The sequence below is a fragment of the Abrus precatorius genome, unplaced genomic scaffold (assembly GCF_003935025.1).
Source record: "Abrus precatorius isolate BTA unplaced genomic scaffold, Abrus_2018 Scaffold10, whole genome shotgun sequence".
Lineage (NCBI taxonomy): Eukaryota > Viridiplantae > Streptophyta > Magnoliopsida > Fabales > Fabaceae > Abrus > Abrus precatorius.
Window position 1 is genome coordinate 34,205,394 of NW_020874292.1, and position 12,454 is coordinate 34,217,847.

General features: G+C 32.4%; 2 protein-coding genes across 2 annotated transcripts; both read right to left on the reverse strand.

The window, feature by feature from the left end:
- Positions 1 to 1,587: 1,587 nt before the first annotated feature.
- Positions 1,588 to 3,698, reverse strand: LOC113852960 (probable pectinesterase/pectinesterase inhibitor 12). The gene is made up of 2 exons (XM_027483384.1): positions 2,742 to 3,698; positions 1,588 to 2,279 (listed from the first exon to the last, which is right to left on the reverse strand). Exons 1-2 carry the CDS (start codon positions 3,670 to 3,672, stop codon positions 1,588 to 1,590), a joined length of 1,623 nt encoding a protein of 540 aa, XP_027339185.1. The 5' UTR covers positions 3,673 to 3,698.
- A 2,938-nt stretch (positions 3,699 to 6,636) lies between these two features.
- On the reverse strand, positions 6,637 to 10,418 carry LOC113852346 (pectinesterase/pectinesterase inhibitor PPE8B-like). The gene is made up of 3 exons (XM_027482574.1): positions 10,127 to 10,418; positions 9,040 to 9,561; positions 6,637 to 7,334 (listed from the first exon to the last, which is right to left on the reverse strand). The coding sequence occupies exons 1-3, from the start codon at positions 10,416 to 10,418 to the stop codon at positions 6,637 to 6,639; spliced, it is 1,512 nt and encodes a 503-aa protein (XP_027338375.1).
- Between the last annotated feature and the right edge of the window lie 2,036 nt (positions 10,419 to 12,454).

Sequence of the window (12,454 nt, forward strand, 5' to 3'; positions counted from 1 at the left end):
TTAATTCAATTAATGTTTAATGAAAAGTCACACTATTTTTATCGATATGTATTCAATGAATAGTTAAATCCTTTTACTTAATTATATGTAAGAAGAGTCACTATTATTCTAATTTGGATTCTCACTAATAAACATCTCAATTCAATTATATTTATTAATTTGTGAATAGTCACAAAAAAAATTTATGTTTATTCATAAAAAGACATTCTTTGATAAAACATATAATGCTTAAATTAATCAAGATAACTCTTCAAAATTGACTCAAGTAATACAACTTTTTTTTTTATATTTAAATGAATGATTGCAACTTTTTATATTTTTTTAAAAAATACTTTTTATGTTTTTAAAATTTCTCACAAATTTTAGTTGCATTGTAGAAATAAGATTAGAAAAAAATGATGATGAAAGGGTTGCAATAGTCCAGGGACTTTAGTGTGAATAAAAAAAAAAAATAGTGGGCTTGGGGTAAAACTTGACGAAATGGGCCTACCATGTCCCCAAAGTCAGGCCTTCAAACCCAACTCGATTTTGAACTTCCACTTCAATGCTGGTTATGCCTCAGAGCCTGTTTATTTTATATTTATGGGCTAATTCCATAATTAATTTATGAAATTTTGCTAGTATAAAAATTATAATTAAAAAAATAAAATTTACCTTTTAAATAATATTTAAACTTTCAGCTAATTTATAACTTAAGTCAACTATAATATGTAATAAGATCCCTACTAATTACGTCGAGCCATAACTCCATCATTCATGGCTTGATTCTCGTTTCAGCTTTTTCTTCGTTTTGCTTGCTTTCCTCAGCATTGGCATCTATGACTCACAGGTCTCGTCTTCTTCGTTATTGACTTCAATCGTGTTATTTGAAAAGACAAATTTGATGGAATGTAAAAGACTTAAATTATCTGTATTTAGAACCACCCTAACTTAAATTTCCTTTTATCATAAGTAGAAAATTAATGTGCTATTAAAAAATTGGACGTAACTCCTTTTGAAAAATTAACTCATATTCTGCTTATATTTTAAGCCTAATGTAAAACATATGCATCGTCTAAGATTCGAAGAAGACCAAGCGAATAACAAACCCAATTTCTGTTTATTAACTCGTTAAGATACCAATGTGAAGCCTTTTGAAAGCGTTTTTCTATGATAACAATTTAATGACAGTGTAAAATACTTACACGATCAACTGTAAATAAGTTTATCAAATGCTGAAAAATTACTAAACGACTCCTCTTCATGCTCTTTAGGAATTCAAGTCCACAATTGGTTTAAAATTTTGATTGTAGCAGAAAGAAGAAAATAATGATAAGACCCTCCATTTCATTTATCACTTTGAAATTAGCAACATGGCATGAAATAAACTTAGGTGCTCAGAACTTCTAACATTTTTAATGTTACATATAAGATACAATACATTGAATAGTACCCTAGTGTCATAAAATTTAACAGATCAGCTCTGTGTAATTAGCCTTTAACTTTTCTTATTTTACATTGTTACTGTAGTAACTACCATAGATGCCTTAAGCCAGAGCACAGGGAACAATAGTAATTAGCGTAACAAATTAAAGCTATTTTGTCTAATCAAATCCCATCATCATAAGGAAAGGAAGTAGACTCGAGCCAAGTATCTCCATTAATAAACTCTGAAACTGTGAAATTATAGGCATCATTGTAATCCATTGAATGGTACCCAAACCATTCTACACGATTATCTATGCTTGAACCGGGTCCATAATTCTCATACTCTCCATAATACAAAGTGTCTAAGCTTTGATCATTATTAGACCACTTTATCCAACCCTTTGGGTCAATGAAGTCATCAATGTAGGACTCAAGGAAAACAGTGCGAGAATAGACCCTCCATGGCCTTCCAAGGTAGCTCTTAAAGCCATTAGAATTGGAATACAAATCAGCGGTAGCTAGGATTTGGCAGTGTTGGATTGAGATGCCAGTTTCTTCATCAGGACTATCTCTGGATTGTGCTGTAATAACAGTGAATTGGCCAGGTAATGGCATTCTGGATATAATGTTACATTCCTGGAGAACCACTGCTGCATTACCAAATATGAAATCTATGGTACCATAAATGTCACACTCTCTATAGAACTGTCTAAAGGAGTGAACATACAAAGTGTCTTGGTAACCATAGATGGCACACCTGTAAAAAGCAGTTAAGTCTGCATTTACTCTCAAGGCCACTGCTTGATGCTTCCCTGGCCCTGCACTGTTCTCAACTGCTATGTCACGTGCCAGAAAGCCATCACCAGAGACCGCTGAAAAAATAAGGGAGAGCACAATCATGTAATTGCCTTTTTGACCATCTCTGAAAAAAAACATCATAGAAAAACTGACATACAAACAAGCAAGCACTAATCATTCTCACTAAACAAAAGCTCACCCAAAAATGCAAAGATACATTTTTCTTTTTCATTTTCTTTTCTATTGTTACTTCTCTGGTTGTACCAAGTGCCAACCCAATCCACAGCAAAAAGTTGATTGTACAGAATTAAGACCATTAATTTATAGTTTGATAAATGATATAACCAATTCTGAAGACTATAGGGCATGCCTGAATAAATATGATCCTTTCTATTAGCTGATAGATTATTTTGATATTAGTAGTTTAGATTTTGCATCTGTGTAACAAGGCACCCCTTGTGCCTTTTCGAAATATATAGCACAAAAAAAGCTAAAAGGGTGGAGACAGAATAAGAAAAGGGGTACGAAGGCTTCACCTAGAGTTGCAGATCTGAAAGTGGTCCAGCCATCACCAACGCTTCTGTTACCAGTTATGAAAGTGACATCACTTCCATCGCCAAGCATAACAATATTGGTTTTATAGCTTGGGATTTCTACATTTTCCTCGTAAACCCCTTCTTTGACATAGATCACTGTCCTAACAGTGCTGTTATTAGGAGCAAAGTTGATGGCTTCAGTGATGGTGGTAAAGTTACCAGTTCCATCAACAGCCACAACAAGCATTTCATCATATTCTTCTCCATCCAAGCCTTGAAAGAGGCTTTTGTCTTTGCTTGACAACCACTTTGGAGCACCCATTGAAGGCTGGTTCATGTGGCTTGCAGAAGACCCTATCCCAGGCTTAGAGAGCATTGAAAGAGAGTTACTCACATGTTTGTAAGTGTTGATCACTGATTTCACCAAAACTGGCTTCTGGGAACCAGAAGCAGAATCTAGGCCTTCTAAGCATGTGTTCTTGTTGGTGAGGGCTGCACTTAGGTAGGCTTTTGCATCAACAAAATTCTTGTAGTTGGAGGAACGAATTCCAGATAATGATCTTTCCAAAGAAGCCAAAGTAGAATGATGGAGTTCCTTGCAGTCTTGAACTGCTCCTCTTTGCTTCTCTATGATGTTTAAGTGTCCAGCATTGTGGAATAAATTTGACAGCTTTGTGGTTTCAGATATTGCTACTTGGAGGGACTGAAGGAGGTAGTTGATGATGTTTGGACTTATGTTTATAGAAATGGATAGCTTCAATGAATTGAAGCAAACTTCAGGGTGTGGGGTAGTTCTACAGAAATATCTTAAGGAAGAGAGTTTGGTATGAGAATGAGATGTCGTGGAAGCATTGGAGGAGGGGACAGCCAAAGCATGTGAGAAGAAGATTGCAATCAGCAAGAAGAAGAGTTTATGAGATGAAGAAGCCATGAAATGTTCATGAAAATAAGAAAAAGAAATTAATGAAAGGAAGAAAAGGTGAATATTTTGAGTATGAGAATTCCTTATATAAGACACTTGGTGTAGTGGAGTGATGGAACATTGATTAGAATCTAAATTTACACGGGCATTGAAGTTTTTATAAGATAGCTGGAATTAATATCTGCCACTGCCATATTGAATTTTCCTTTGTTAAGGTGGGGGCACCTTTTTTGTTTTTCTTGAAAGACAACTTTTTATTAGTATTCAGCCAAATGAAATAAGAGGCTAATTAATTATGAGGAAACAAAAAGTTACATAACTTTTTGAGTGAATTGGGAGCAAGTTGCCCTCGGAAGATAATGTAAAAAAAAATAAAAATATCGTGTATTAGTATCAGACAGGAAAACATTGGCTGCATGTTAGGTCATTTCTGTTTTCGTTTTGGAGCATAGCAGTGAAAATAATGCAAGCCATGGTGCTCCACAGCTACTCACTGTGACTTGACGGACCTAAAAGTACGTTGTACAATTATCAATTTAGGTTTCATTAATAACTTAATTTAATATTTATTTAATAAATTTTTGTTATATAAAAAGTTATATTATAACTTTAATAACAGCAAATTATATAAAAAATGATTAGATCGACTAAAAAGCTAATAAAAGTTTCAAGTTTTTTCATATATTCCGTGTAATCTTTTCTTAACACTCTCTGTCGCGAGTTAAAAGTTGAAAAATGATTTTAAATTATTAAAGATAATTAAAATCTGTGTTAACATTGAATTAAGTGATTATGTTTTTTAATTACATCATCACTCAAAATTTACAGGGTTCTGACACTGATCATATCAATATTGCATTGAACCATCTTCGGTGAATGATTGAATAATATTAATATGGCAACCCGTGAAGCAGCTTCAAAGATTGGATTACCCCACAAGCCATGGCCCATGGGGTTCGACTAAAAAAAGTTACCTGTGTTGTTTGGTTTGTTCCCTCTGTCTCTTCATCATAATTCTAAGTATCTGTCTAATTGATACTCTAATTTAGTACTTTTATAAAATTGCACGTAAATGTGTCATCATTCCTATGAAATCATTTAATTAATACTAAAGTTTGTGCAAAACATCTTACGCAATTTGACAGTAGCTGTCTCGTGAAATCACAAGTTCCAATACTCACGTAGTCAACCGTCATTTCATTTGTCCACAAATCTGCCAAGATCTCACGTGTAGAGAGATTCCTTTTAATATAAAATATTTATACGAAAAAACTTTTATTAAATTTTTGCTTCTGTAATATCGTTCAAATTAATATTTTAAAATTAATAATTATGAACTAATTTAATTTTTATCATAAAAAATGTTCAAATTAAATATAAAAAATGATTTATTACTTTACACGTCAAAGGATATAAAATAACGTTATTTTAAAATTTGTTAAATTATTTTTATTTTTTATTTTTAAGTAGCAATGTCACTTGTTTTTTTTTTCTTCGTCTTATTTTATGAATATTTTTTCTCAATAATAATCTTAATTTGAAACATACTCCTAACGTAGAATAATTATAGTAAATTTTTTCCATTTTAAAGTGTCAAGAAAATGCCACCTTAAGCATAGTTTTCTTTTAGTTTAATTTTAATTTTCTGCTGGGACCCATGGTGAGCAGAAAATGCATTTAGATATCTTGCGCATGTCTTACGCACGAGAATTTTCATGATTTTGTAGTGGAAATTCAGATGATACAAATGTCTTCATTTGAAAAACAATTTCCTTTGCCAATATAGCGTAAAGAATGGAACAAGGAATAATTTGTAAATGATTTTTAAGAGGAAAAATAGAATTCTAAAAAACTTGGAAATCAGAGATAAATGATTTTCATTAAAAAAATGGACTCAAAGATGTCTTTATTATTATTATTATTATATAAGCTACAAACTGGTTATTAAATTGATTGTCTCGTGAGTAAAGTGGGGATGAATAGATTGGTTGCTCCTACCCATGTAGCTTTGTCCGAGATGGGCACAGTGCACTTTCACCATTAACGAATATTCACAAAGTTATAGAGGTATAACGGGGTAGGAGAAGGACAACTCATAAGTAAATTGCAATATGAAATGTTCAAGTAATGTTCTTTCCTAAAAGGGGCCAAAATCTATAGAATCATAACTAAGTTTAAAGTCCTTGGGCCCAAAAGCAATAAATCCAAAGGGTAGCCCACCATATGCAAACTGCCACTTGAAGGCCATTAGTTAAGATGATTGGTTCCATTCATAGACCTGGGGAAGCCAATTGAGGTTGCACATGTTAGATTGAGGTCTTTTGAAAGAAGATAATTGCACCGATAAACTTTTATCCTAAACTAGAACTATTACCTGTGCAAATGTATGAGAAAAACAAACAAAAAAAGAACTTTCAAACTAAACTTTACTTTTTTTTAAGGAAACTATACAAATGTTATAGGTGGGAAAATTATCAAAAGCCTGTGTTTGAAAGATTGATAATGCTTTTTTGGACCCTTCTAGGGTGACCATAAGAGACAAACCGTTTGTGTCTCTCTATTTTAATTTTTGATGTGATGTTAAGTGAATAATATATATAAGTAATGTAACGGAGTATAATTATACAGTTTAGGTATTTCATGAATTTATTTTAAATAAAAGCCCCTGTCAAAACTGTCATTGGATGAGAAAAAGTTACACACTTGGCATCTATTTGTATAAAAGAAGAAAAAAAAGTTGTGCTTTTTAGATTTTTCACTTGAAAAGAGACATTTTATATATAAGACTACAGAGCAAAACAAGCAAAATGCATGAATGTAACTGTTGATGTGCAGCACTAACTCCCGGAGCAAACAAGGGACTGTTAAATAATAATATACTCATTGATTAACTATCATTTCTGCCATTGATTTATTATAATGGTTACTTTCTTCGTTGATACAAATTATCGACTGACAAAGATGTTGCAGTTTTTAATTCCCAAATCCAGGGATGAACCTTACACCCGTTGAAGGTAACCAAAGATCCCCAAGAATCAATTGGGTGACTGTGAAGTTACTAACTAAGCTAGAATCGTTAATCACATGGTACCCTGGCCATTTAACACGGTCATTTAGAAAAGCTCCCGGTCCATAATTATTGTACTCAGCATAGTACAATGTGTCCAAATATGCAGATCCATTCCACTCTAGCCAACCCTTTGACGATAACACCTCACTGATGTAGGATTGCATAAAAATTGTCCTCGAATAAGGCTTCCATGGTCTACCAAGGTATGTTAGGGTGGAATTAACAGCGGGCAGAAGGTCATCATCTGCTGAAATGTTACAAAATTGAATTGAGAAACCAGATGGGTCGGTTGAGTTTCTTTTCCCTTGAGCAGTGATAGTGTTTTTTTGTTTTGTTAAACCTTTTTTGACCAATATCTGGCAACTTTGGAACACTGCAGTGGCATATCCAAAGATGAAATCAACGGTGCCAGTGATTTTGCATTCTCTATAGAATTGGCGCAAGCCGTGGGCATAGAGGCTGTCTTGGTAACCGAAAATCCCACATCGGTAGAAGACAGAGAGGTCAGAGTCTGATCTTAAAGCAACAGCTTGGCCCCTTTCAGGCCCTGCAGTGTTCCTGAAGGAAATGTCTCGTGCTATGAATCCTCTGCCATTCACAGCTTCACAAAAGAAGTAAATTTGATAATTGGGTCAGACATTTCAGCAATTGAAGAAGACAAGAGCTTCAGGCCTAAGAATTGTTATTCCTTTTCTCTTGTTACTTTCAGGTTGTTGCAGTTGTGGACACGGATTAATGATTATGTTGGTCATGTTTTTCTTTTTTAAAATAATGTATCTTCGGGTTAAATCTACTTGATCATGATCATGTTGGTGTATTATGAGCTTGTTTTAAATAGTAATTTAGTAAACATGTTATTGTCACTAATGTTTTCTCTCTTACGCATGCACAAAAGTGAGTACACGTCACCCAACTAAAGTGCATGTAGTCAACTTAAGCCCGGAATAGAAGATTCTGTGAGACCACACACCCTAGTCCAATGCAACTTGTCATCATTCATGTCTTATAAAAATGTGGATTATTTTACTACTCTTTCACACACCTCTATATTTGTTAACCATTTTTGTTTTGTTAATATATGTTTTTAAGGTTCATTTGAAGTAATTAGAACTATTTTTTTTCTCAAAGATATTTATCATTATATATTTTTAATTTTATTAACATTTTAATAAAATATTTCATTTTTAAGTGTATGCTTGGATTTTTTTTATTTTAAATTACATGCAAAAGCTTAAAAGAGTACTGTTCGTTTTTGTTTGGTTTTGAAAAATCAGCTTATAATCTTTAATTATTTTACAAAAAATATTTCATTTACAATAAGCAAAATCTTAGAGCTTATGTTTAAAAATTTTCATGTTTATTTGCTACTTAAATTTTATTTTCTCATTTGTCCTCCATAAATTGATTACTTTGAATACACAACAAACTATTACAAATATTATTATAAAATTATTTCATACAATGAATTATTATTACAATAATTGATTATACATATAATTGATTGTTGAAATAATTTACACATTTTAACTCATCCAAATACTCATTAACATTTTGTTTGGATGAGAAGGGTGAACTTAAATAAAATAAAGTAATATTTAAATCGATTAAAAAATTAAATAAATTGAAATGTTAGTATATAAAGACTATATACTCCTACATCGATTGTCAAAAAATTGTTCGTAAGAGTAAAAGTATCTATAAAAATTTGGCCCATTTAAAACCCTTCATTTCACGATAGGCTGAAATTATTTTATATAGATATCACTGTAGTTTAAAAGATTTGACTCACTCTTTTTCACTTCAACCAAACCAATAAATGAGTTGAAATGTTACAGTTTCATTATTTCTGTTCCTAACATTTCAATATAAACAAACACAGCTTAAGTGTTTAAAATAACGTTAAGACTTAATGCTACTAAAATCAATTTTTTATTTATATTTTAAATGATTTGATTTTTACTGAAAAATAGAGTATCAAAGAAAACCGTGAAACAAATATTTTTTTATTATTATTAGTCTCTAAGCGCATAACAAGCATAAATAACTGAGTTGCTTAACTCATTTTTTAAAGGTTGTCTATCTACCTAAAAACCCGTTTGCTTACAGTGAAGAGAGAATTGCTCCTGTATGTATGCAATAGTTTCTTCTCGAAAATATTGGTTCCACTTTTTTTTATTTTTAGGCCCACTTTTACAGATTGAGATAAGAATCAGTTGCAAGGTTAAAGATGATGCTTTGAGACTAAGAATCTAAGATGCAGAAAATAAATAAAAACAAAAAGAGAAAGGAAAGGGAAGAGTCCATACCAAAGGTAGCTGTTCTGTATGTGGTCAAATTTTTACTATAACTGAGGTTACCAGTGATAACAGTAACATCCATGCCTTCTCCCATCAACACAATGTTCCACTTCTTCTTACCAATGTTAACGTTCTCCACATAAACACCCCTCTTTACGTAAATCACATAGCGCCTCATGCTATAATCACTTGCTGCGTGCACTGCATCCATCACCTTACTATAATTCCCACTCCCATCAGTAGCAACCACAGCATCCCAACTCACCCCATTTGTAAATAGCAGCTTTTTGTCCCATGATTCAACCCACGAAGGAAATTGACCCCTGTTGGTGAAGTGACTCGAAGCAGGGTGCATCTGGTTTAACAGGTTTTGCACCATCGAGTTCAAATGGTCAATTCTAGTGGATATTAGACCCTTCACATTCCAATTCGTGTCTTCAAAACCGTCCATGCATGTATCTGTATTCGCAAGTGCTGCATTTAGCCATGTACTCAAATCATTGCTTAGATTCCCAGTACCGTTGTGCTTCCCTACAATAATTAATTAATATAAGCCCATATGTATCATTATCATCACAAATACCAATCACACCATAAACAGCCTTACATTAAGGAATCGAACATGAAAATTTCCTATTTAAAAAAGTATGATAATACACCTCTTTAAACAAAATTTTATAATAATAATTTATTTTATTAAAAAACTAATAATACATTTTTCTAACGAAAATTTTAACAATTTATTTATTTATTTTAATTAATATATTAAGTGTATTAGTGAGAAATATTAATAATAATAATAATAAATGTTAATTTTAACTCTTAAGAGTGAGATTAAATATATTAAAATTGATAAATTTATATTGAAAAACTATTTGTCGCATTTCTATAAAAAGTATATTTTTAATAAAAGTTTAGTATTTGTAAGCGTTGAACTTAACAACAGTGGATGTGGTAATAGGAAAGTGACAAGGGAACAAACGAATACGACGAGTGTTTTATGAACATAATAAATATGCTTATTCACTTAGTTGAGAATGGATGTTTTATAGAAAATGCAAACAGAATGGGAAGCAAGTTAAGAGAACGATGATACCTTGGGGATTTTCAATAGCGGAAATGGACCAGCTGAGTTGATCAGCCGATAAGTCCAACAAGTCAAGACAAGCGGAAATGGCGTCAGAAAGACGAAAGTTGTGAACGTTATTATTGACATTGGTTAACTCAGAGAGGAGAGTTGAGTTAACATCTTGCAAAACGCCAACTACTGTTCTGGCGGAGTGAAGGAATTGAGAGGGAGAGACCCTGAGGCACTCGAAACCGGAGTGAACAAAGGGGGTGCACAGAGACACCAACAAGAAGGAGAAGACGAATGTGGGGGTGGACATTGGAAATTTGAGAAATGAGAGTGAGGGTATTTACACATTTAAAGGGGTGAAAGGACATTAGAATGGAATGAACTGGTCAGCACTAGCATGGGCAGGTAGGAATTTAATTCAGAGGATTCTTTGGAGGACGGTACGTCAGCGTCTCAAATCTCAATATACGCTGCAAAAGGAAATGCCTACGCACTATAGAAACTAGGAATAATACAAAATTAGCTTCTATTTTTTCTTTTACGTTTTTTTGTGTGATTACAATGCAATACGTCGACTGGATAATGTAGTCAAAATGCTACTTGTTTTTATACATTTTTAAAAGTATATATCACTTAATCAATTTTAATGCATATTGATAAGTTATAAAAAAATATTAAATAAATTAAAACGTTACCATCTTATTGATCCTTTGATGGTTAGAAACAAAAAAACTTAAAAGTATAAGGGGCCCACACGCTTGAAGGTGTTTGTGTGGAGGGACTTCATTTTCCACATTCTTTTCCAAAACTAAGGTTAGGGAATGTGTTTAGTAACGGATAGGGACGTACGCTAAATTGAGTTAAAATTAATGTCCTTTCAATTTTGTTTACGCGGATATATGGATTTTATATTTGTTTCAGTAATGCTATTGTGCATGCAAACTAGCATTTGGTTCAAGATAAATGCCACTGTACAGTTGCAAAGATGAAAAAGACAAAACAATACTCAACTGATAAAAATTAAATTAATTTCTTATAAAATATTTGTCACGATTAGGTAAAATGATTAAATTTGAAATATTTTCATCAATATTAAAGTGGTCTTTGAATCTGGTGATCTTGAAGGACCTACTAGAGTTTCCTCTTTGCGCTTAGGGTTTTCGCCGCTCACTCTGACTCTGCTCCTCTACTGGCGCTTTAGTGCTCTCTCTTAGGGTTTTTCGCCAAGAAACTGTCGTGATTAGGACATTTTGCTGTCATAAGGAAAGGAAGGAATTTGAGAAAGCTTTGACGGAGGAAGAATGGATCTGCTGATGCTTTAGGATGGGTGTGCCACAAACATGGAAGAAGAAAATACATTTGAACTTCCTGCGAACCACGTGACTTCTAATCTGTTTGGATATGATTTGATGTCCTATGAAGATAACTTTCTTACGTCTTAGCCCCTATATCGTATTTAAGGGGAAGATGATACTGTTAAATCGATGGAGGATTTTCATATTCATTTAGAGTCTGAAGATGATAAAATAAATAAATAGCATAAAGCATGTCTAGATTTAAAGTGTTCTTAGAAGATACATTAATTGCTAAACTTTTAGAGAAAAATATTAGTTTAAAATATGTGGATTATAAATTAAGTAATATTTAGCGGAAGAATGGAAATTGGAAAATCTTAGACATTGATGGATGACTTTATGGAAGAATACAGGTATATCTCTCTTTAAAAGTTTTTGGTTAATTTTAAATTATTATCTATTACTATAATGATAGAGGCTTCTTTTTGGGCCTAAACATCAAAATTTTAGAAAAATTATTACTTGAGCCACATAATATTTGTGGTTCGTGAAAAGTACATACAAAGACAAGAGAGAACATAATCCAGGTCTAAATAAATAAATGACAAGTGCATGTAGTGTTTCTAATCCTCATGATGGATCATTTATGGATAGGAACATTCCTAAGCGTATAGCAAAAAAAACTTGATAATGATCATAATTTATTTGGTCTTTAGATGTTAGTGAAATGACCTAAAAAAAAATGAAAAAAATGGGCCCTGATAAAAATTTAGAATATTCTCTTAGGAAAAGGTCAAAAAAAGATCTCAGCTCTCTATTATGTAAAAAATTCTAACCTCTTTAACAAAATAATAGAGTTGAAACAACACAAATTGAAGTGGAAGAATGACAAAAAATAAAAATTAAAATCGTTATTAGTGATTTACAAAAGAATGATTAAAAAAAGAATATTGTGTTAGGGCATTAATGACTTATTCTTCTTTCAACATAGATTGTGTTTAGTTGTTGTGTTCTATTATGTCGTATGAGTTAATGAGAAAGAGTTTTGTAT

Coding starts and splice junctions, on each gene's coding strand:
- LOC113852346 (XM_027482574.1), bottom strand. CDS start 10,418: ATGTCCACCCCCACATTCGTCTTCTCCTTCTTGTTGGTGTCTCTGTGC. Junction 9,562..10,126: donor CGCTATTGAAAATCCCCAAG/GTATCATCGTTC, acceptor TAATTATTGTAG/GGAAGCACAACGGTACTGGG. Junction 7,335..9,039: donor ATACAGAACAGCTACCTTTG/GTATGGACTCTT, acceptor TCTTTTGTGAAG/CTGTGAATGGCAGAGGATTC.
- LOC113852960 (XM_027483384.1), bottom strand. CDS start 3,672: ATGGCTTCTTCATCTCATAAACTCTTCTTCTTGCTGATTGCAATCTTC. Junction 2,280..2,741: donor TTTCAGATCTGCAACTCTAG/GTGAAGCCTTCG, acceptor TTATTTTTTCAG/CGGTCTCTGGTGATGGCTTT.